Source organism: Vipera berus (assembly GCF_964194415.1).
Source record: "Vipera berus genome assembly, chromosome: 4".
NCBI classification, from domain to species: Eukaryota; Metazoa; Chordata; class Lepidosauria; order Squamata; family Viperidae; genus Vipera; species Vipera berus.
This window is the reverse complement of record NC_138206.1, coordinates 38,035,331-38,060,909: the sequence shown is the minus strand read 5'-3', so window position 1 is coordinate 38,060,909 and position 25,579 is coordinate 38,035,331. Positions and strand designations below refer to the sequence as shown.

The 25,579-nt window shown below is 36.5% G+C and overlaps 1 protein-coding gene across 2 annotated transcripts in view; it reads right to left on the bottom strand.

The window, feature by feature from the left end:
- EPHA3 (EPH receptor A3) overlaps positions 1-16,544 on the bottom strand; it is a gene marked incomplete at its 3' end in the record, with an annotated part of 224,684 nt that extends 208,140 nt beyond the window's left edge. For both annotated transcript variants that reach the window (XM_081327303.1, XM_081327304.1), the window contains exon 1: positions 16,373-16,544. In XM_081327303.1, coding sequence (XP_081183429.1) covers positions 16,373-16,463 — 91 coding nt within the window. In that variant the 5' untranslated portion in view covers positions 16,464-16,544. The remainder of the gene's footprint in view (positions 1-16,372) is intronic.
- Positions 16,545-25,579: the final 9,035 nt, after the last annotated feature.

Sequence of the window (25,579 nt, the reverse complement as noted above, 5' to 3'; positions counted from 1 at the left end):
CCAGACTTAGTCATCGGGTTTCCTGGGAAATGTCAATTAATGGGTTGCTGGAAATTATTAATTGGTTCCTGGGTATTAAAATAGAGACATTTCAAGAAAGCCATTAACTCTGACACCTTCCAAGAAAATTCTAGTCACCAGTCAATCTTTTTCACATACTATAAACACTGCAGGATGATACCCACTTCTGAACTATCCCACTAAGGACACCTTGCTGAGTTGCAGTCAAAAAGTCTTCATAAATTGGATCGATATCTTGGTATTATTTTTTGTATTTTTACTATTTTACACTTTTGAATAATATTTAAAAGATCAGCTCTTAAACTTAGTGTTCTTTATGACACCTCAAGTTACTAAATTATTAGATGAGCCATACAAATTGATATATAAATACTGCTGCCTTAAGAATACAAACAAACAACAATTTACAACCAGGGCAGCATTTAGGTTTTGTAAACCTTGGGTGGATGTATTTCCTGAAACTCTTTCAGAAAAAAATTAATATGTAAGAGGGAAATTATAAATCCATAAAGAGTTATTTTATTAAATGCATTTAAATTAAATGAAATATTTATACAACCTCCTGAGTGCCAGCACCCATCCAACCTAGCTGATCTCAAAGCAGTGTCAGTCTTAGTTATTAAGACACCCTTACTGACATCTTATTTGGGAATACCCTGCTCCATTCAACATGAATGCCTTCCATACTGCTATAGCTTTTAGAGCATTCCTTTCCTTTTCAGAATACTCATTTTCTTGGATGAAATTTCCTTTTCTCCTTTCCTGCCTCTAATTTTCTTTGCTTATTATTTCTTAATCACATTTTTGCTTTGTCCAAGACAGTTTATTGTGAAAAGAAATACTGCAATATGATAGAAACACTCTCACATACATATGCATACATACATCATACACACACACACACACATACATGCTCCTTAATTCAAATAGTTCATAGAAGTTGCAAAATATATGTGTCTTTTTTCAAAGTAAAAATGTCAGATTTTAATACTTTTTTTTATTTTAGAACCTAATAAGGGACATCAGTCAGTCTGGTTGCTCTTAGTAAAGTACTGACTCTTCTAATTCAGCATTGTTTCTCAGTGGTTAGCTATTAGCCATCTCCTTCTTCACTACGTACTATGTAAACCACCAGCTGCTAGAAAAGTAGTCAAGTTTTTTTCCATTGCACCTGTTCCTCTTATTTCAACACTTCACCTGCCCTTCTCTTCTCCCTCTTTTAGTATTGATGAGAAAATGTTTTTATAGTTCTTCCTAATCAAAGTCAGGATTAATTCTTGGCAAATCTGATGTTACAAAACTCAGATACTGCTTCAAGTCCTACAGTGATGCAAAAGGAGGAAATGTATATTTAACTTGTCATAATGAATTTGAACAAGGAAAATGAGTGGGAGTCCTCAGGATGCCTGCAACTTCAATGTCAGATAAATGATGTTCAGAGCTGTAACTGGGATTAAAAAACCACATCAGGAGTAATTTTGGTTGTTCTTCTTGGAAAATGTTTTATATATATATAAATATATATATAATATATATATATTATATATATATATATATATATATATATATATATATATATATATATATACCGGTATATATATATATATATGTATATATATGTGTGTGTGTGTGTGTGTGTGTGTATGTACATACACATACATACACACACATATATATGTGTATATGTATATATATATACACACACACACACACTTTTGAATCTAACCTGCATAAAAGCACACCAAGTTCTTTTAATTCCTCTGAGACTTACTTGAAAAAGATGCCAGATTGAATTATGGTTAAGAAAGTTTCTGAAGCATGATGAATTTATAATGTTCTCATAACTGCAATAAACATTTCAAAGCTGTACGATGTTATCTACTGCAATTTGTAGATGCTGTAGATGGATTTTTTTCATAAAAAGATTTCAGATTTTTTAAGCATATCTTTTTAGAACTTTCTCATTAAGATACTATTGAATATTTTACACAGTGGAGCAACCAAAGTATCTTGTGCCTCATCTTTAAATAGTAACAGTCCAGTAATTGATATATCACAGAGGACCTAATGTTCTTCCATCTTATCTCTCAAAAATTTTTTAGAGGGGAGATCAGCAGCTGATTTAGTTTTTAAAGAAATTTATCACATCAATGATCTATACATATAAGAACCATAGCTTCCAAAACTGAACATATGGCATCGCTTCTTTGCCATTTGGGGAAAAAAAGCAATGGAACTATTTAGTTAAATAGTTCCATTAAAACAGAAACAACTATCCAGATTCTGTTTTAGGAAATAATGTGAAGCTTTCCAAGAATTAGAGTCATGTTTTATTCCTGTGTTTGAAATGCTGTGATTAAAGGCTTTTTTCTTCCTGAGGGGGAAAAAAAACCTCCAACCAATTATTTGCACATTTAACATTTAGGGATATTTCTCTCACAAAAGCTGTACCTGTCTGCTCAAAACTAAATCCCATTGGCTTCAATGGTGCTTACCGGTACTCCTAGGTTGAAGCCTAAAAAGATTTAAAAATATTTGCAAAGCGTATCACAGATTTAAATTATTTTGTTCTGTTTAAAATGTATAATTACGTCCAGTTCCAAATACAATTAAGCAAACATTGTAAAATCAGATCACTAAACGGATATGAGAAGGCAAAAGAACCCAGTGCCATGAACTTTCAACATGACTATTGTCAGCTTTTCTTGATTTCATTAGTGATTTAAGAAACGCAACAATTCATTAAATCTTTTTAAAATAGATTTTATTTTTGTCTTTGCTTGCAACTTCATTGCAGTACTGTTATTCTATTTTTAAATATCAGCAACAAATATTTTTCTTTAACTTAATGCCAAACTGGAAAACATTTCTTCCTTCATTTCCCCTTTTCATCCTTTCCCAGGAATTCTATATTCTTATATTGCCACCCTGTAAAACAAACTGTTTTACAAACAAACTGTAAAACTGTTGGCCTGCGGGCCGGACACGTCATACGGAAGCCGCGCCCATCCCATTGCCGGCAATGGCAAAACTCTCCCGATACATTGCGCGATGTCATGTGACATTGTAAGTTTGACATGTCTGCTGTAAAATAATCCTATACCATATACATGGGTTCCATTTGAATACAATTATTTAGATCACATGCTTGACTTTATATGGTATATATCCATACAGTTTTGCAAGTCATAAACAGTGCCCGTTTCTTTATGTCCATTCGTGAGGGAAAGGTCCTTCTTTTGTTTTCTGCGGTACTCTGAAAAACAATCATATCCTGCTCTAACTTTCATCTAAGATAGACATGACAATATCATATGAGCCATATAGGTCAGGTGTACTTTTATTTTAACAGCTACAGAAACAAAATCTTATAAGTCTGAATATTCTTCTTTCCAAACGCGAACTAGGAAGGGGCGTGAGATGTTTATTCAAACTAGGTTTTTGGAATGAGATCAAGTTGGTAGTAGCTCTTTTTCCTGTCCTTCAAGGCCATTTCCTATACCTGCCAGATATACATTGTTTAAACAAAGGTCCCAAACCCCCAGGTCGCAGACTGGCACTGACCCATGGTCCGCTAGGAACTGGCCTGCACAAGCAAGTGAAGCCCCATCCACGCATGCACAGAATGCAGGCAGCACCTTCTGGGCCATAAAAAAAAACATTCTCCTTGGGTCCCTGGCACCCAAAAGGTTGGGGAATGCTGGCTTAAAGATAATTGATTAAAATAGTTCTATTAGCAAATGGGAAATATTGTGGAAATCAAAGCTGTTGCATGTAGTTCAGAGTGCATGATTTCGGGGGGGGGGGAAGGGAACTGAAGGCATATTTGAAATTTGATTTACATGCTCAAAGAGCATGGTCCAAACAATGGCTCCTGCTTGAACAAACATAAAATAATTTTGTTAATATCACTGTTCATCTATATTATAATTTGAAGGCATATTTAAATATGAAGGCATATTTCTAATGAAAAAGGAATAAGTGAATGTAGTACTGTAAGTAAACTGATGGAATAGACAATAAATTAGCATAACTATATGAAGGAGGAGGAGGAGGAGGAGTTATAGCAGTTTACCAACGAATGTTCAAATTTTCACTGATTCACACTGAGATGCAAAGACACTGTGACAAATGTCCTGCGAATAGTTCAGATATGGTAGCTCAGTTCCAAGAATAAGCCACTGAGAACCTGTTAAATACTTTATGGTATCTGTTGATAAAGAGGCCAAAGAATGTTTTTATGATAAAGTTTGCTACTGCAGCCTGTCTTACTTAGATCAACAAACTTTTTAATGTTAACCATCTCCTATTCCAGCATCTTGCAGGCTTGGTACAGCTTCGTTGTATTTTTGTTGTTGTTGTTAGCTGCGAAGTCGTGTCCGACCCATCGCGACCCTATGGACAACATTCCTCCAGGCCTTCCTGTCCTCTACCATCTTCTGGAGACCATTTAAGCTCACGCCTACTGCTTCAGTGACTCCATCCAGCCACCTCATTCTCTGTCGTCCCCTTCTTCTATTGCCCTCGATCTTTCCCAGCATTAGGCTCTTCTCCAGTGAGTCCTTCCTTCTCATTAGGTGGCCAAAGTATTTGAGTTTTAGCTTCAGGATCTGGCCTTCTAAAGAGCAGTCAGGATTGATCTCCTCTAGGACTGACCGGTTTGATCGCCTTGCAGTCCAAGGGACTTGCAGGAGTCTTCTCCAGCACCAAAGTTCAAAGGCCTCAATTTTTTGGCGCTCAGCCTTTCTTATGGTCCAACTTTCACTGCCATACATTGCAACTGGGAAGACCATAGCCTTGACTATACGCACTTTTGTTGACAGGGTGATGTCTCTGCTTTTTAGTGTGCTGTCTAGATTTGCCATGGCTTTCCTCCCCAGGAGCAAGCGTCTTTTAATTTCTTGGCTACAGTCCCCATCTGCAGTGATCTTGGAGCCCAGGAAAATAAAATCTGTCACTGTTGTATTTTATAGTGTCTTTTTTCTAAAACTTATCTAAAATTAGTATACATGTATTAATCCTACTAAGCATTTTTTTATTTTTCTTCACTAATAAGCAGATGTTCTCTGGCCTATTTCATTTCCTCCATAACCCAACGCCATACTCTTGAGACAACTCCAGTGTCCTAATGTGGGTTATTTCTTAAACTACTTCTTGGAGCACTTGCAGGTAGCTCTGACAGGACATACCCATTGTATATTCCACCTTTCACTAATGTCAGATTTCAAACAGGATGCACAGTTAATGAATCTGTCATGAAACCAATGAATATGTATCATTGCCTTTCTATAGCAGTTGCATTCAGATTTAGTCAGTTAAAATAATTAAATTAAGCCATGTTGATTTAATGGGCTGCCACAAAGAAAAGGGGGGGGGTCAACCTATTTTCCAGAGCACCTGAAGGCAGGAAAAGAAGCAATGGATGGAAAGTAATCAAAAAAGAGAACCAACTTAGAACTAATGAAACATCTCCTGACAGTGAGAACATTAACCAGTGGAATGGCTTGCCTCCAGAAGCTGTGGGTGCTCCAACACTGGAGGTCTTTAAGAAGATATTCAAAAACCATTTGTCTACAATTATATATGGTCTCCTGCTTGAGCAAGGGGTTGGACTAGAAGACCTCCAATGTCCCTTCCAACTCTTATTATTCTATTGTTATAGTTATTCTTTTAAAATAATCTATTCATTCATTGCCTTCTGATAACAATTCAGCCCAATATTTTATTCATTAATATGTAAGTAGGGACAGAGGATTCCATTAAAATCTTGTGATCTCCCGTTTAGACTACTGCAACGCTCTCTACATGGGGCTGCCCTTGAGGACCACTTGGAGGCTTCAGCTGGTGCAAAATGCGGCCGCGCGAGTTGTGATGGGGGTCTCCTGATACTCCCATGTAACACCTCTACTCCGCGAGCTGCATTGGCTTCCGGTTGCCCTCCGGGTGAGATTCAAGGTGCTGGTGATGACCTATAAAGCCCTACATGGCTTGGGTCCGGGATATCTGAGGGAACACCTGCTGCCGGCATCAAGTTCCCTTCGTCCAGTGCGCTCCCACAGGGAGGGTCTTCTCAGGGTGCCACTGGTAAGAGATTGCTGGCGGACGACACCCAGGGATAGGGCCTTCTCAGTGGGGGCGCCTGCCCTTTGGAACCAGCTGCCAGTGGAGCTGAGGATTGCCCCCGACCTCCGTTCATTCTGCCGGGACCTGAAGACCTGGCTCTTCGAGCTCTCTGGCCCAGGCTGAGGATTCATCTTATTTTAATGGGGTTTTATTTATGCAGGGACAAATATAATTTTTTTAAATTTGTTTTTAACTTTTGTACCTTGGTTTTTTTTTAATCACCCTGTAAACCGCCCTGAGTCCTTCGGGAAAGGGCGGTATATAAATGTAATAAAATAAAATATAAATAAATAAATAAAATAATAGACCTTGTCTGTTCTTGGAAGACAAGTATCTTGGGATATAATTAGCACTTTGAGAGGAACACTATGACTATGGAATAGATTGTGAAGTCAAAAAAGCATTCCAGAAAAAACAAAACAAAATACCTTGGAGCTCTTTCCAAGAATATTATTGTATTGTACCTGTAAGTCACTGAGCTCAAGTGGAAGGAATTTTACAAAGAGACAATTCTAATACCTTCTGAAAAACAGAAAGTATTTTTAAATTGCTCTCATTCTTAAAATAGCTGTAAAGTGGTGAGATGTTTTCTATGAAACTATGTAAATAAATCCAGAATATTGTTTCTGAAAAAAAAAATAAAGATAATAAATCAACAATTCTAATTAAAATGGAAACACAAACTATTTCAGCAAATGCAAATCATATAGGAATAACATTTTATTTTGTTTTTTCTTAAAGTTTTAATGTCTATATATCAGATAGTCTTATACTCACATGAAAGTATATTTGGATTCAGTAGAGCTAATATCTCTGTAAACTTGCACAGAACAATACAAAATAGAGAGGTGAATTCACAAAAGCAAAGCTAAATTTTGCCTGGATTTGTAGAAGTGATACAAATATAAAGAAAAAAAATCTTTTGAGAATATCACTGTCCATTTCATTATATTGTAATGTTTCATATTTGCTTTTATCCATATATTTAGATCTAGTAAAGTGCTAGACAACCAAGGTTCGTTATTCCACAAATTCCTTATTTTTTTTTATTAAAGAGTTTTACAAAAACAAAATTTTACAATATATCCCCAAATCCCTCCCACCCCAAACCCACCCACTTCCCCACCCACTTCCCAGAACTAAATACAGGATTATAGTTACAATAATCATATTCTAATAAAAATTATACATAATATACAATTAACCAAATTCATAATGCGCTTTAACTCTCTTTTAACGTAACTACCAACAACGTACCAATAACAATATCCCACTAAAATCTACTCATAAGCTAAATGGTACTTTTTAGTCCCATATTTGTTTTGAATATAATTTATCCATCTCCTCCAAACTGAAATATATCTTTCCTGTGAATGATCCTTCAGATAAGCAGAAATCTTAGACATTTCTGCAAGATTCGAAACTTTAAACACCCATTCTTCTACAAATTCCTTATTTTTATAAAAGCAACCTAAACAAAATTATAACATGCACAAGTTGATGGGCTATGTGTATAAAATTGTCAACACTGAGTTCTAAAAACAGCACCAGGCTTTCCTAAGAATATTAAATGAGTTCACCAAATGTAATTGTGTCCTGTTAATTCTCTCCCACATGCAAGCTTATTTCACTCTCAAACGTCTTGTACATTTCCACTACTGTTTGTTTGGTGGGCTTTTATTCTTTTCCCAATATTTTTTCCACCAGATTAATGGGATTTTCTTCCTCACTCTGCCCGTAACAGCAGGATATACATTACTTTACAAAAAAACTGCCTAAAAGTTTTCACTTACAGTGCATCAATTTGAATAATGTCTCCCCACGTTAAAGAATTAATTTTGTATGGTTTCGTTAATCCTCAATAAAGGCTTGGTAGGCTGGTCTTTAGTCTTTTGTTGGTCTCTTCCAGCAGTTTCTTTTAAATAGCATGATCTTTATTTTTATATCTCAATTGCTTTTTCCCACTCTATCTGCAATTTGGAAATTTTGTAAGCAAGCTGGAATGTAAAACTTTGGAAATGTTATGGATTTCAGTCAACAGCATTTCAGAACAGCAAGATGTTGCTTCATTTCCAAAATCAAGTTAAGATCAGGTCATTTGCGGAAGCTTTGGGCATCATTGACTGTACTGCATTTTTCACTGGGTTTATGTTGATTTATTTAATTGATTACATACAACTGAGAAGTCTTTGGATTAGGCAATTTCTAAATAACTTCATATAATTAATTGTTTAACCTCCTCCCAGAATCACATATTCAATTCAGGTTTTCAGATAGTTTTAATCATAGTTAAATTACTGCAATGCATTTATTTGGGAAACCCAGTAGGCTTTTTATAGCCAAAGTACTACAAATTTTAAGTAATCAACTTCAAAGATAGAATTAAGGACTCAGAATATTTTCTATTTAAAATTAATGGAATTTAAATTAACTGTGGTTGGATTATAGTAAGCACTTTTATTTTTAAATAGCTACATGTTAATAGTTCATTCAAAACGGTTACAGTTTTTCAAGGATATAATGTATGTATGTGTATATATATATATATATATAATTATATGTGTGTGTATATATATATATATATATATAATTATATGTGTGTGTGTATATATATATATATATATATATATATATATATATATATATATATATATATATATATATATAATGTATATAATATAGCCAGCCGTACCAACAGGCTGAAAAATAGCTTTTATCCGTGGGCTATTAGGCTTTTAAATGAGACATAATCTTATGCAGAATTGACTTGGGAGGCCGGTGTGTGGTGTAGTTGGTTCACATGGTGTGGTAGGATGGACGGTTTGTTGTCACTGTGTGTTGGGGGGAGAGAGCACGGGGGGGGAGGCTCAGCTAATCTCAATGTACACATGTTGTACTTTGACAATAAAGGTTTATTATTATTATTATTATGCAGCTAAATCTAGAAATTATTCACTGGAATAAACTATTCCTTAAAGTTTTTACTTAAAGCAGAAAATAAAACAGTTAACTGCTCAATGTTTTGTGCACTTATAATTTGAATTTCTTCTGCCAACCTAGCAGTTCGAAAGCACGTCAAAATGCAAGTAGAAAAATAGGGACCACTACGGTGGGAAGGTAACAGCGTTCCGTGCGCCTTTGGCGTCTAGTCATGCCGGCCACATGACCACGGAGACGTCCTCGGACAAACGCTGGCTCTTCGGCTTTGAAACGGAGATGAGCACCGGCCCCTAGAGTCGAAACGACTAGCACACACGTGCGGGGAAACCTTTACCTTTACCTTTTTAATTTGAATTTAAACATAATTTAAAACAAACACCTACATTTTAGTTACTTTTCTTTTAAATATTTTACTACGTTTGTTTCTGTGTATGTGTATAGAGAGTGTTTATTTATACTTAGTAAAATATTTAAAAGAAAGAAAATTAAAATGTACATATTTGTTTTACAACTGAATGTATATATCTGCATAAATTAGAATATACAGTATGTATATACACACAAACATATATTTTAATTTATATATATATACACATAGATTCAATTCAAAAACCAACACCTACATTTTAATTCTCTAAACCACACATATTAAATAGTTCTAAATCCATCATATTTTCAATATATGATTAGGATTGGCATTCATAATTCTTAATAGAATCAAGGGTCCTGCAAGAATGAGTAATGACAGTCCCTAGGAGAAGGAAAAAGAGAAGAAGGAACAAGCATAGATCACCTAATTAGCTGTTGGAAGAAAATTGCACAGACTACAAAGAGCAGCAATGGTATATTGAAATATCTGCAAGAACTACCATCTGACTACAAGCAAGAACTGGTGGCACCACAAAATAGACAAACTAATAAAAAATGAAGAAAATAATGTGCTCTGGGACTTTTGAATTCAACCACACAGGCACCTGCAACCAGATTTAACAATTGTAGATAAGAATGAGAAAAAAAAAGTCTGGATAATGAATGTTACAGTACTGGAGATAGCAGAATACAACAGAAACTATTGGAGGAAAATCACAAAATACAAAAACCTACAGGTAGAATAATTGTGGCAAAAAAGGTCTCCTGCTTGAGCCGAGGGTTAGAATAGAAGTCCTCCAAGTCCCTTCCAACTCTATTCTGATTGATTCAAAAAGAAAGCAAAGATAGCACCAATAGTAACAGACACCTTTGGTACAATTCCAAACATCTGGAGCACCACTTGAACACCATCGGCACTGACAAACCACCATGAGTCTATTGTAAAAAAAGCAGATTTACTTGCAACACCATACATTCTGTAACAATACCTTTAATATTATTAAAAATATAACATTTCCCTATCTGAGGTCTTTGGGAAGGATTCAACAGGTAAACAACAATGCTAAATGCCATCTAAACATCTAGCTGCAAACAATAATAATAAGACAGCCTTATATCTCTGTTTAGACATCAGTTACATTGAGGGAGGAATTGGCTTCCCATAGTTGTATTTAAGTCTAAGATTTATATTTTTATTTAAAAAAAATCCTCTCTTCAGCATCCAGAGAAAGCCAGAAGTGATTCATATTCATTCTCTCTCTCTCTCTCTCTCTCTCTCTCTCTCTCTCTCTCTCTCTCTCTCTCTCTCTCTCTCTCTCTCTCTCTCTCTCTCTCTCTCTCTCTCTCTCTCTCTCTCTCTCTCTCTCTCTCTCTCTCTCTCTCTCACACACACACACACACACACACACACACACTGAATTTCTAACTTTGTTTTTCCTGGTAGCAAATCCCAAGGGACCCAGCAAGTTTCACATTTAAGTAAGCAAGCTAGAATATCACTACAAGTTTTACTCATATTATTATACGCTAAAGTTCTTTTTTGATCATTTCAATACAAGGAATTAAATGCACACTTTCTTCTCTTCTGTGATGACAGGGGTTGCTCTTTTGTATCATATCTACTTCCATTATGCAAACAAATAATTCAACAGAAATCAAGTGTGGCTGTAATATAATTAAATTGAATCGTGCCTAGCTGAACAGCAAGCGCCTTAATTCAAAAAAATTCTGCTATCCTCTACTCTTGCTGTTGATAAAAGCTCTGTAGTGACCCTTGCTGGTGATAAATACCAGACTCCTCATAGCAAAAGAAAAAAAAATCCTGCATTTTTGCTATTGAACCTTTCATTCAATAACAATTATCTCATTAAAGCAAGTTATAGAACTACTTTGATGAAAAATGGTATAATCTTGAACAAAAGGGAAGCACATTTATTGCACAGAAACAAAATTTGTTCCCTACTATATTTATCCAGAAGGACGCTTTAATTCCTACAGTTTTGACAAACGTTAGTAAAGATAATGTTCTGTTACATTAATCTTATGGATTTTTATTGAAATACCAAACCCTTACAATATGTTTTGATTTCTAAAGACTTTTTCTTCTTCAAATAAGCTTCTAACTGCTTATTTAAAGCTGACTGGTTTCTAAAGTTTTATGTATTTTAATTCTTTAACCCTTTATTTTAATTTCTTCCACCAGCATTTACTTAGTTTTTCCTAAGTACAAGTCCTGCACAAGCTCTTGGTTAAGTTATGATAACAGTTTTACATTTGGCTTCTTATGTTTATCATGTATACCAAATCCAAAATGTCTCGTTCTACAGGCTACTAGTTTATCCAATGAATCAGTCATGTTAGAAAATATTAAGACAAGCATGATTTTAAAGAAAAACTTTAACTATATTAAGAGTCCATTAAAGTTGGGTGGTTTATAAATTCAAATAAATAAAAATTAACCTAAACTTGAAATAGGAAAAAGGAGTTGATAAAACTCTGAGTTTTATATTGATGTAAACTTTTGCTATTAGGTGAATCATATCTGGGATGCAAAAATTCAGAGGTACTCTTTACTCCTGTTGGTTGTCTGGATTTTTGTCGTCCAGGCATGGCGTGCTCAATTCTATAATAATATTATAGTAGTCATTATAATGTATTCCACTTAGTGTTGGAGCAATCAAAGAACCATTTCAAAACTGTCCAGACTCAACTTTAGGTTCTGCATTACAACTCAGATTATTTAGTTTTATAGCAGCTATTTCATACAGGCACAACACTAATTCACGTGCCTGCCTAAATCCTATTTCTTGATGTGATAGAGTAATGCTAAATTTTAAGCAGATCAAAAATTGGTCAAATTGTTGCACCTATATATATACATGAACTACCTTTAAACCCCTGTCATTCGGACTGGTTTAACAGCAGGGATTAAACAGGCATCAGCAGGGTTTAATAAGTGAGAAGATGAAGAGCTAGATAGCTATAGAACTGGAATGTTAATTATGCTGCATTCAGGTGATATCAGTTTTGCCTTTCATTGTTAAAAACTTTTTTCTATCTCATACTGAAAGAAATTATATTATAATGGCATAAAATTCCAGAAATAGGATCCATTACTAAGCCTTTTAATGAATGGCTACTACTCTAAACAATAATAAGTACATGACAGCAACAGCATACAATTGCAATTGCAACAGCATACAATTACTCTCCTTCCACTAGATGTATGACTTCTGCAGAAAAACTGAAGAACATTCCAGAGGATTAAATTTTTAAAAATGGATACAATGCACAACATAAATATTACTTATAATTATTTGTTTTGTTTGAAGGAAAACAAAAGTTTAATTTTGTTTGAAGTTTTTTGAATATAGATTTAATACACACATATTCAAACATTATATAAAAAGAAGGAAATATTCATACATTGTAATCAAAACTACAAATACATTGTAAACTGACATACTTTATGTTACTTGTTTAGCCTGATGTAACCATGAACAGATGTATATTTCTAGTGACTTGGGAACAGTAGGGAGTGAAAATTGTATTCATAAGAAATACTTTATGTGAGATTTGAGAGGTTAAAAGAAGTTTCCTGTCTGCATAGTCAAAATATTATTGAAGCAATTCAGGTTGTCAGTAAAAGATTAAACCAATTTGCTGATAATCCTGTTAATGACCCAGGTCAAGTGTTAACTGTTGCAGGTTATAAAACAGTTAAATTAAGGTTGCCCGTAACCAGAAGCAAATAGTATCATTATAGAAATAGATTAAGGGGAAAAAGTTACAAAATCGCAATTATTATTTATTTGGTTCATGATGCAAAAAATGCAACTTTAAACATGTTGAAGGATTTCCAATTATTCCAGAAAATCTGGGAGACTCTTGAAAAGTCCATCTTGAATTGAAAAAAGAGGGAAGTTATAAGTACCGGTATGTGTTTTTAGACTTACATTTCAATTATTATTTTAAAAATCTATCCAAAGCTCAGCAAGGAACAAATTCTGTTCATTACTGAGACATTAACTTATATAACATTTTACTGTTAACAGCTACATGATTAATTCTTCACTTTTTCTATTTATAATTAATATACTTAAAAACAATTTGAGATTATTTAAATAACTCTATGACTCAAACATAATATATATCCCTAGAATAGATTTCAATTTAATTAATACTATATTATAAATAGCACTGCAGAAAATTACATTTTACCATCTCTTTGCTTAATTGAAGTTAGAATGAAAGTTATCATGTGGTCCCACTTCAGAATGTCTATAATATTAAATATGTTGTGGAATATGTTGTGTAACCACAGCTTTCAAATAGTATGGGAAACAAATGCTTTTTTTAAAAAAATACAGACACACACACCTAAAAGTAATCAGTTAACACAAGTATGTATAAGTTGGTATAAACTCAGTTCATACAATTTGTTCTGCTCCTGCAGAATCATAAATCAAGTCATATGTACAACTTCAAAATATTTTTAAGTGTTTTGATCATTAATTTATTAGTAGATGGTCTGAAGAAGTATTAATGCTTGTATGTTGATTCAGGTCTTACTATTGCAATATGGCTAACTTACAAGTAATTAAATACAACTGCAGGTTTAATTTCTGTATTTATAGGCATGCACTCTTAATAAATTCATAAAAGAGTGACTCTTTTAATCAATGTTATTTAGTTATGTTATAAATACCTCAAATACAAGAAATTATTTCAAATACACTTTCAAAATATATTTTTATTAGAATGTCAGAAAACTTCCAGTTGTACTCAAACATATTTTTCTATATTTTTATTTCTATATTTTCCTATATTTATTCTATATAATACACCTAATTTGAATTACAAAATTTAAAAACTTAATATTGCTTATAATAACTTATTTCAAAGTTTGAGCAACTTAAATAAATGTTGATTTACATTTAAAAATTAATGATATAGCTGGCTTAGCTAGTTTATTATGATACTAAAGAATATTGTATAGGATCTATTACTACTACCCACCCCAAAATTAAGAAACAAAGAAAGAGGGGAGGGAATCCAACTATAAAGATTGGAGAAAGAAAACATATCATCCAAAGAGTATCATCTGTGGACAATTTTTTCAATTTTTTTTTCAATTTTCTGTCACATTCAAAAAAAAGCAACCAAAAAACAAATACACTAAATAACAGATATAACAGATCCAACTTAAGGGCTTTATATAATACAAGTTGCTATCTTAATATGCAATATGATTTGCCTGCTAGCACACTAGATGGTTTATTGCTCTATTGTGAATTATCCTTGAGTTTTGCTGATAAGACTTTCAGCTAACTCCAGAATGGTCTCTCCAGAAAGAGATTTCCTATCAGCTACACACATTCTACTCGTTATTTGACTACACTATAATGAATCCAATCTGAATAGTCAAATTATACACACAAATACACTGAATGTGCTTTTACAAAGGAGTTTTTTTTTAACCTGAAATAAACTGGCTGTTTGCTTACAAAAATCATTTCTGCATTGTTCATGAATATAGCACTACTCAAAGCAGAACCAATAAATAAATAAGTCTGTCTTTTTCTGTTCCAAATGCAAGACAAAACAAAAACATTCACAAATCCTTTAAACTAGCATTGATCAAGCAGGTGCAACATTTGCAGACTTACTGGATATGAATTATCCCCACCCTTTTGGCCTGTTCATTTTGTACACAGTGTGTTTGAATAGTCATGCTGGAGGTTGAATGTTCAATGCTGTAAGTTTAATCATACATTATGGAATATGTGTGGAACATCTATTATTTTTGGGGGGAAATCTATGCAATTGTCACATTTTCCTCAAAATATAGCTTTTGGGAATCATAGCAACAATTTATTACCTAGATTTGAACCTATTTAAACTGATTATTAACATTCAATTTCTACAGCAAAATAGGTGATGCCCCCTCAGTGACACCAAAGATAGGTAATTTTTTAAAAAGCATCTTTATTACATCTAAAGTTTATGGCGCAAACTAATAAAGCAATGCTTTGAAATGCAAACATTAATTTCTATAACAAACATTTTTTTAAGCGGGTGGGCTGCTGGGCTTTTATTTAATTAATTATTTCTGTAGAATGATTCGGTGCAATTACGTCACAATGATAGGTGCAAATGAGTCACAAGCTGTGATCTCTGCAAAAGAAGTCTTTGCTCTAATAAACTCGTGGGCTATCCTCCGGGTAAAACAGGTTGCCTTCCTTCCCATCGTTAGTCCAGATAAAACCATGTATGTCTTGAGTTACCGAATGAAAATAAAAGGCGATACGAAATTATCATGGTTTTGGGAAGCACCGAGTCTCGTTCCTCCAAATCTACTCTTTTGTTCCTCTTCCCAAGTGTTTTGTTTCACACACACACACACACACACAAATAGTTGCACGGGTAGTTTACTCTTCCTCCCCTCCTTAAAAGACAGGCGATTTGCACGGTAGGACTTCCCCGGGAAGGTTTCTCTGCGCCATCACATTTATGCTAATAATCAAACATACACGCCCTATTCATTATAAACCGGGATCCGAGTCACTTTGCACCGGCACCCGCTTCGACGCGCGACAGTCGAGCCGCAGACGGCGCAAAACGCCGAGGGCTCACCCGGCTCTCCTTCACCTGCATCGCCCAAGAGGGAACTGAGGGACTCGGGACCGTCACAGCCAGCCAGCACAACGCGCCCCCAAAACCAACTTTGCCAATCGGCGCCCGTCCATAGCTACACCCACCAAACGTCCAGCGGCTGGCCCGGGATGAACGCCGCGCAGCTTATGGCTCTCCAGGGGCCCTCGCGGACCACCTTAAAAAGAGCAACCGCCGCGGACCAGGTTGGCAAGTGAGCCGTTTAACTCCCGGCTTTCCGAAAAGCAGCGGCTCCTCGGCTTACCTTCGTTGGTTGGGTAAAGACTCAGATCTCCCAAGCAGCCGAGGGTCGATCCCAGGAGGAGGAAGAGGAGGCTGGCGAAGTGACAATCCATGCTGTGGCTGTTGCAGAAGGCAGCGCGAGCTGCATCTCTTCCCGGAGCATGCCACTGATTGCGAGCGCGCCGATGGCAGGAGAAGTTACCATGCTCCGCTCGCAGCCTGATGTCAAGTTTGACACTGGAAATGAGGAGGAGTCTCGCGGATTGCCTGGGCTGCCGGCAGCTTGCCGGCCGGCGCGCCGGGTCCTAGCGCCCTCTTTTACTTCCAGCAAGCCAAGCCACGGGGGTGGGGTGGGGTGGGACGGGGGGGATCCCGGAAGGCTGAGACTAAAAGCAACGGAGCGGTGAATGAGGAAGGGGGGGGAGCAATTTTCAGGAAAACGGCGAGAGAGGAGAAAAAGAGTGTGTGTGTGTGTGTGTGTGTTTGTGTGTGCGCGCGGTGGACAGCGAACTTCGCGACTAAACCCCTCCTTGTTTGGAGCGCCCTTTTGAGAAAAAAACAACAACAACAAGTGTTGGCTTTGATTGTCACCGAGGCGCGGCGTTATCAATAGCATTTTGCTCTGCCCTCTCCGCTTTTGTTTCGGCAAAAACCCAAAGTAACAGCCGGGGCCGCACAGCAGAAGTGAAAACATGTGCGCGGAGGTGCAAGGTGGAGGGAGCAGGGAACATCTCAAATAAAGTCCTCGTTGAAATCTCCGAGCTTGTCCTCTTGAGATGTGCTCCAGTTTACCTAGCTTCTGCACTTGGGGATAACTCAGCAACTCCCTCTAGTCTCAAAATCTCTGCCTTCGACGATAGGCTGACCCAAGGCTATTTAAAGGGCTCTTAACTCAGTTAACCCAATTACCTGCTTCCCGTCGCGCCCACTGAATAAGAACTTGGGTTCTCACAAGCCGCCAGGCTAATGTATGGTGGGCTAACTAACCAGTAGGCTAGATTTGTTTCATTGGTCTATAAGCCCAGGATCGGCCACCGTGGGAGGGGGAGAGAGAGAGAGAGAGAGAGAGAGAGAGAGAGAGAGAGAGAGAGAGAGAGAGAGAGAGAGAGAGAGAAACAATGAATATGAATCACTTCTGGCTTTCTCTGGATGCTGAAGAGAGGATAGGAGCCCAGTGCTAATTGCCTAGAACAGGAGAGGAAGGGAGAACATGGGCACCACCAGCCCTGAGGCCCAGCTTGTCACCTTTCTGTTGCCCAGGGATAAAAGTACCAAGGGACTTCCCAGCTGAGAAGGGGAGAAGTGGGAGGATGGAGAGATGCTTCTCTTGGATCTTTTCATCCTTAACTACTTAACAGTGGAAGAGATGACAGGTTGATGTGTTTACTTCCTTCTGTTTGATCACTTTTCCCTTGATTTTTCTTTTGAATGGAGGTGGTGGCAGTAAACTGTCTCTTTAAAACATGTGCGAGTTTTACCCCAATGAAAAATAAGTCACTGCAAGTAATAAGTTGCTGGACTGAAGTAATTTGCATTGTCATATTTTTGCGGGGGAAGCAATCTTTTTTTTTTTTTTAGGAGTAGTATAAAAATCACTTTCTTCAGTTTCAGGTCTTCACTGAAACAAAGAAGGAAGAGGGAGGAAGACAGCTTTATCATAAATAAAAGTAAAAGAAAATCAGTTACGCATCTGTTCTTTATTTATCAGCTCACAGGTCACCCCAGGATATAAGCTAGCCATTTTTTGGGAAATCCTTTTATTTTTACCGCTTGTGGCATCATCATATACTCTTATTTCCTTTGTGGATGTGTACACTAGATGTTCAATCATACAGCAGTTTTCTAAAGCAGGAACTGTTCAGGAAGAATAACCAAGTTTTTTTATATATATATAAAAAAATCAAATTATCTGGGTTTTCTAGCACTCTGTGATCTCTGGATCCCAGATGTGCAACCAGGTTTAATATACTGCTCAGAAATGGGTGGGCAGAGGTTCACCCTCTGTAATAAGTACTGCAGGGCAACTGAATCTGAAGAGTTGATGATTTCAAGGGTCCTGCCGCCAAGCAGGATCCTCAATAAGCAAGTAATAGCAATGATGAATGAGAACAGTCATGATAAACTCACAGGCCTATCAGCACCACAATTGTCTTTGTTCTTAATTTTGATGAAATGCATTGAGTGCGACTGGATACCTATGGATTTCTCGTTTTATTTACTTAATACCCAACTGCTGCTTTATTCTCAGGCAATTGAAGCAGACTCTATTTTATTTTCACACTACCTATTGAACCACATCTCCCTATAGGAATTGGCCTGACAATTCTTCGTTAAAGAGAAGCACCTGGATATTCCCCACTTTTTCCACATTCAGAAGGCTAAGTGGATCGATTCTTGGAAGTGTGTGTGTGGGGGGGGGGGTTGTTTGTTTGGTGGTATCATTGGCCCTTAGGAATGACCTGCTACTTGAAGTTAGATCTGCTCCTATCCTTCCAGAAGATGTTGAAGATTATGCTGTTCTGGAAGGCACTTAGGTCATAATGTCTCTTAGTTTGGTAGAATCTTTTTCTGTATTTTTTTGTTTTTGTATTGGGATTATATGGCATTTGTAAACTAAAACACACCTGTTAGATTGCGGAAAGGAAATCAATTTCTATGTTGTGGAGATGCTATCAGTTCAGTTAAAAAACACTTACAAGGTTTTTTTTCTTTTTGGGGGAGGGGGATCAAAGTTCCTTCCATCCCCAACATATTAGAAAAGTCGAATAGGTTGTAAAATATAGAATAGCATCAAGGCAGGAAGAAAATGACAGCTTCAGGATGCCTGTTTCTTCATCCCTATTTTTCTTTCTTTTACAAACATACTCAATCTTTAAGGTGCTAAAATTACTGCCCTGCTGCAGCTGGGATTGAAAACAGGCCTTATAGAAAGCATGAACCACCAACTCTACCTTTGACAAGTATTCAGAAGCTACAGCTGGCACAGAAGGTGCCTGCACAGACAGTTCTGGGGCCCCCTCAGGTGACCCATGTAACACCCCTGTTGCACAAGCTGCACTGGTTGCTGGTTTGCTCTGCCTATGGTCCTTTTAAAATATATGTAATGGCTATTCAGTGGAACAGCTTCCTTCAGATGTTTTGGGTGCTCGCATCACTGGAGGCTTTTAAGAAGAGCTTGGACAACCAGTTGTGTGAAATGGTATAGTGTCTCCTGCTAGAGCAGGGGCTTGGACCAGAAGATCTCCAAGGTCCCTTCCAATCTTGTTATTCTAATACTCTGTTACTTAAATATACAATAGATCTGTACATTCATCCTTGAAATTTAGTTGTGATCATTATCTCAGTGAAGGGACACGGTGGCTCAGTGGGTTAGGACGCTGAGCTTGTCGATCAGAAGGTCGGCAGTTTGGCGGGTCGAATCTCGACTGCCGCATAACAGAGTGAGCGCCTGTTACTCGCCCCAGCTTCTGCCAACCTAGCAGTTCGAAAGCACATAAAAATGCAAGTAGAAAAATAGGGACCACTACGGTGGGAAGGTAACAGCATGCCGTGTGCCTTTGGTGTCTAGTCATGCTGGCCACATGACCACGGAGACATCCTCGGACAAGCGCTGGCTCTTCGGCTTTGAAACAGAGATGAGTACCGGCCCCTAGAGTCGGAAACGACTAGCATGCATGTGCGGGGGAACCTTTACCTTTACCTATTATCTCAGTGAAGGACCACTGAAGAAGATAATGTCTAAATAGTTTTAGACTATGTCAAAAACTATAATCCCAGATATATTTTGATCAGCATAGTTTTATCCTTCTTCCAGAATCCATTCTCACATTCAACAGTGCCTCACTGGCATAATATAATTAACACAATTTAAACAAGGAAGGGATGCTGCAGTTGGCATTGATTCTGTGTTTTATTATTTAAAACTGTCCTTTCCTACTCCAAATTTGAAACCAACGTTCCGACTGGATTTCTAAAGTGCTCTAAGACATCTTTTAAACATGATTTATTTATGTATACATTTATTTATATGATTTCTATCACTGCCTTATAGTAGTGACTCTACAAAAGTTAAGCAACATCAGTTGCACCAGTTGGAAAAAGTATTATGCTTTAGTCATGATTTTTGTGGGAAAAGTGGATTTTTTTTGAACTATCAAGCAATTACATTAAATACACACACTGGAAATACCTGCTCTTTTATTTCATAGATGTGTATAGTACTGAACCAGACTGGTACAGATTAAATTTCATCTCTGCCTTCATTTTGAAATGAAAAAAAGGGAAAATCCATTTATATCAGAGTGTTTAATTTTATGTTTGGCAATTTGAAAAAGTAAGCTCCATTGAATTGAGGGGTTCTTAGTAAACATAAGTAACCCCCCCCCCGGCAGAAAATACTGTCAGGCAATCCCTGCTGGACACAAAAAGTTGGAAACAGTAACGTCAATAACAAAATAAATGGTTGCAAGTGAAGAGTCTGCTGTAGGATTGATGCATTTTAATGTACCTTGACAGTTTACTATGCCATCTAAAGAGCTTCTAGTGCTCAGTTATCAGTGGGAAGAGTGTAAAAAAAATCACAAATTGATGGCTTGACTGGACAGCAAAGCAATTGCTTGATTGCCTTCAAGGGACTGCCCTGTGAAATTTGTCAGTGTGCTTTCTCTTCAAAGCTTCATGGCTAGTAGCAATGTGATGGGAGCATGTTGCACTGGGGAAAATTCAGATGGAAAAGAAATATTCCATCAATGAAGATTCAAAGTGGAGAGTAATATAGTTGCTTTTGGCAAAAACAACACAAAAATGGCACAGGAAAATAAAATCTTGAATCTTGTATAAGTGTTATGGTTACTCACATTGAGGTCAAGGCTTGAACATTGTTTCTGTACATAGTACTAAAATTATAAGAGTCCCTTTTCTTCCCTCACCAAGCTGGCAATGTGGGCCAAATGCAGTATTACATGAAATGAACTGGACCTTGATACCCATTCAGAGCCAGCTTGTTGCACAAGAAATCCATTTGACAACATAGTATTCAGTCTCACCTTGCTGCTCTGCAGGGATTCACTCTGTGACACTGGGCATAAAAATAAAGCTGATACAATGCTGTAATCTCCCACAAAGTATCTGCCAATAAATCACAAAACTTTCAGCTCTTCCCACACGTGTACACACATAGTACCCCATATACATCTGCAGCTTTAGCAATTTCCTGGCAAAGCTGACATACTCAAACAGAAAATGTTGGCCTGTCCCTCCAACACTGCTGATTGTTCATAGTTTGGTAACATGCAGGCATCTCAGCTTTCAAAAAATTGGAGCCCTATGTTGAGTTATCAAAACTCAAGCATCTCTGAGACAGAGATGCCACAGAATTTGTCAATCTCATTCCCTTTGACAGGTAACTCTCTATGCTTTGGGGACTTTGTAATTTGGAGCTTATGATAATAATTCACACCCCATGAAACTCGTAATTGTGCCTTGGAGATGCTCTATGCAAACTAGAGCACATTACAACCTCACCTCTTCTCCACACTTTGTTGCTCTTCCATTGGTGGAAGGCGTTTATTTTGCAGAGCTATTTATCTTCTGGTAGTCTCTTCTTGGAATGCATGTTTTTAATATAAGTCATTAAATAAATGTGTCTTCAAACCTTTGCTCTGTTTATCTAGTCCTATAAAACTCAAATGAAGTCATTCCAAGGGCTGCGACAAGGAAGATAAATGTATTGCCTGCTTGTATTTATTAGTGCTATTCCGCACATCTGCCGGATTAGGTAAAGGGGAAGGTGGAAGGATAAGAGTTCAAACTTTTTCATATGTCACAATTTCTTATTTATATAAGTACCATATTTATCATGAAGGCTTGCTGTCGGTTTACAGGGGATGTAATAATAATATAAGGATAATTAAATCTACTATAAATTCCATCACCGCTATCTAGCTCCAATATTTTTTCAATCTTAAATTCACACCTTTTTATTTGCAAAATATGCTTCTGAAAAGTTCTATATGATTCTGAAAGTTGTAGACAAAAAAGAGGGAAATCAGAATCAAATTAATATTAGGCAGTTTTACTAAAGTTTGAGTATCTGGCTTATTTTAATTTAAATTCTATAGGAGGGTTTGACTTGACTTTCTATGTGACGTCCTTTCTGCTTTTTGCAGTATTTTATAATATTGCTCATCAGTCTATTTTGTTAAGGATACAAATGCACTTGTCCTTCCATTACTCTAGTATCTCCTGTAGTTTATGTCTGCTTTTGGTTTCTAGTCCTCAGTTTATACTTGCCTGAATTCTTTCAGGTTTCTCTGAATTCCTTGTTATAGTATGATACTCAGAACTATGACACAATGCTTGTGGTGTAATCTGACCAAAGCATATGAAATAGGTTGATAGCGTCCTATAATTTGGAAAGTATAATTCCATTGATACAGTATAAAATGGCATTTGCTTTTCTTGTTGACACATCACACTGCTGGCTCATATCCAGTTTGCAGTCAGTTACTATTCTGTGCTACATTTATTGTGAAAAGTTGTCAAGACTAGTGACCCTATCCTGTCTCTATGTATTTAGTTTTTGTTAAAGTGAAAAATATTGTACTTGTCTGTGTTAAGTTCTGCTATTTTCAGCTCATGTCTCTAAAGCATCTGAATTATCAAGATAGTTTTGAATTTTGTTTTGGTATCCTAGGGTATTTAGCTATCACACCAAGTTTTGTGTGATCTGTGGATCTGATAAGAATTCTCTCTACCTCTTCACTAAAAGAGAATCTATGATTATGCTTCTAAATCTGTGGCACGTGAAACTGGTGTACATACGTAAATAATGAAAATGTATCTAGTCTTCATATGTGTTCTGTATGTCACATAGTATGTCAATCCTAGGTATATGTTACCTCAGGAGTATTTTTGGATATGGGAGTAAATCGATATTTTGAAGTATTCACAGATCATAGAACTGGAATTCAAGCTTAGAAAATATCATCGTTGAAGCCAGAATCTTTCCTTCCCAGATAAGACAAATTCCTATTTTTGATCTCCAATTTTATATATGCATGCTCAATATGTGCACATGTATGTGTGCATGCGAATGCATGCATACATGTACATGCATACACACACACATCACTGTACAGGCTTAAAGACTGAATATTCTCTAAAGAAGTTCTGCAGGTTTTCTAAGAAAATTAGTTCAGTGTTTTCAAGATGAGGAGAGCAGCATGGTAGTTCACCAGTTATGATGCTGAGCTTGTCAGCTAGAAAATCAGCAAGCCAGGTTTGAGACCTGAAAGCCACACTACAAAGTGAGTGTTGGTCCTCACCCCAGCTCCTGCCAACCTAGCAATTCAAAAGCATGTAAATGCAAGTAGATAAATAGTTACCACTTTGGTGGGAAAATAACAGTGCTCCATGATGTCATGCTGGCCACATGACTACAAAAATGTCTTCAGACAATGCTTGCTCAATGACCTTGAAATGGAGATTCACACCACCCCTATAGTCAGCAACAACTAGTGGAATAAACTCCGCAAAGATTCTTTTACCTTCTTTTTCCCCAAGATGAGAAATAAAACATGGAATTTATAGTTTCAAGAACATATATATTATGGAAAGTGTTCTTTTTTTTCAAGTGGATGAAGTTTAAGAAAAATGACAATTAGGATATGTAACTATCTTATAGGACCTATAAGATCTAAATTGCATTCATAACGATGGTTTGTACACCCTGTTTCTTTACTAAGAGTAATCTATTATATATGTGTAAAGAATATGAACAGGCAATTCTGGCATTCTCCATTACAGAATAATGCAATCTATCTACTCTAACGTCCACTGAACCATTCCAGAAGAACATTTAACTATGATTTATAATATCCTGCTCTTATATTTATATATGATTAAAATCCATGCTAAACTTTATATTGCACATTTTTCTTCCCTTGAAACAAAAACTGACACTAAATTTCTGGAAGTGCAAGACTGAAAATTCTTAACACATGGCCAGAGTACTGTGACAACATGTTTGAATATAAAACAGGAAGGCAACTTTCTATGTGATGAAAAATATTACTGGGATTATTAAAAATAACTACAGAAGTGATCAATCACCCTGTCCCTGGGGACTCAAAGTCACAATCTGATTCCAAAAAGCCTTTTTAATGCCCAGAGAGCTTGATTTGCACTTTAAATTAATTGCAGCACATATAGTAAGCTTCCAATATTAGAGATTTAGGCTCTCTGTAAATGGCACTTTTCCCCCTCTTTTTTCCATTTTAATTAAAAGGTCAGGATTCATTTTTAATGTAGAAAGGATACTTGTGTGCAGATGTAAATGAATGGAGACCCATTGTCAGAGGAAAATCTCCTATTTCTGATTTCTCCATATTACCATTGCTCAGCTACCTAGTTTTACTGAGCTACTGTAAATCAGCCTATAACTTATCTTAATTATAAACAACAGAAACATTTGCAAAACAGCATCCATATTATTCATAACTTTGGCCTTCTACCTATGTTCTTTCTATAGAATATTATAAATGTTTAGCTTTTTAATCTGTAAGCTTAATTAGCTTACTAACCTACAGTATTTTGACTAGTTTGTTAGACTGTGGAAAGTCCTTGTATTGTGGTAACAAGAATATGTGTAGGCTAAATAGTACAAGTAGTCTCACTTTATGACCAGTCATTAATGACCACTGAAAGTTACAGTGGACCCACCTCAAAAGTACTTATTACTGATCCTCAAAATTAGACTGCCACTCCTGTCCCCATGATCTCATGGTGGCATTTTGAGCACTTGGTAATTGGTTTGCATTTATAATCTGTTGCAGCATCCTGTGGACACATGACTGCAATCTATGACTTTTTTTAATGGCCAATTTTTGCCAGTTTTCATAAATAAAAAAACCCCACCCACTTGGGAGAACAGATCCCTTAACAACTACATGGTTTGCATAATAATGGTGTGATTCACTTAATGACCACAGTGATTTATTTTATGACTTAAAAGTCATAAAAGCAGCTGTAAAATCAAGTCACGTGAGGCGACCTGTTCAATGATCACAAAGACTTAGGACAGAAATTCCAGATTCAGTTGTGATAGTTAACTGAGGACTACTATATTTATTTCAGTTGATATATAAAGGGCACCTATTCATGATTTTTCACTGTTTTGAAAGTATGCATCAAGTGAAGGCTCCAGGAATCCAATCTATATCCAGTGTAA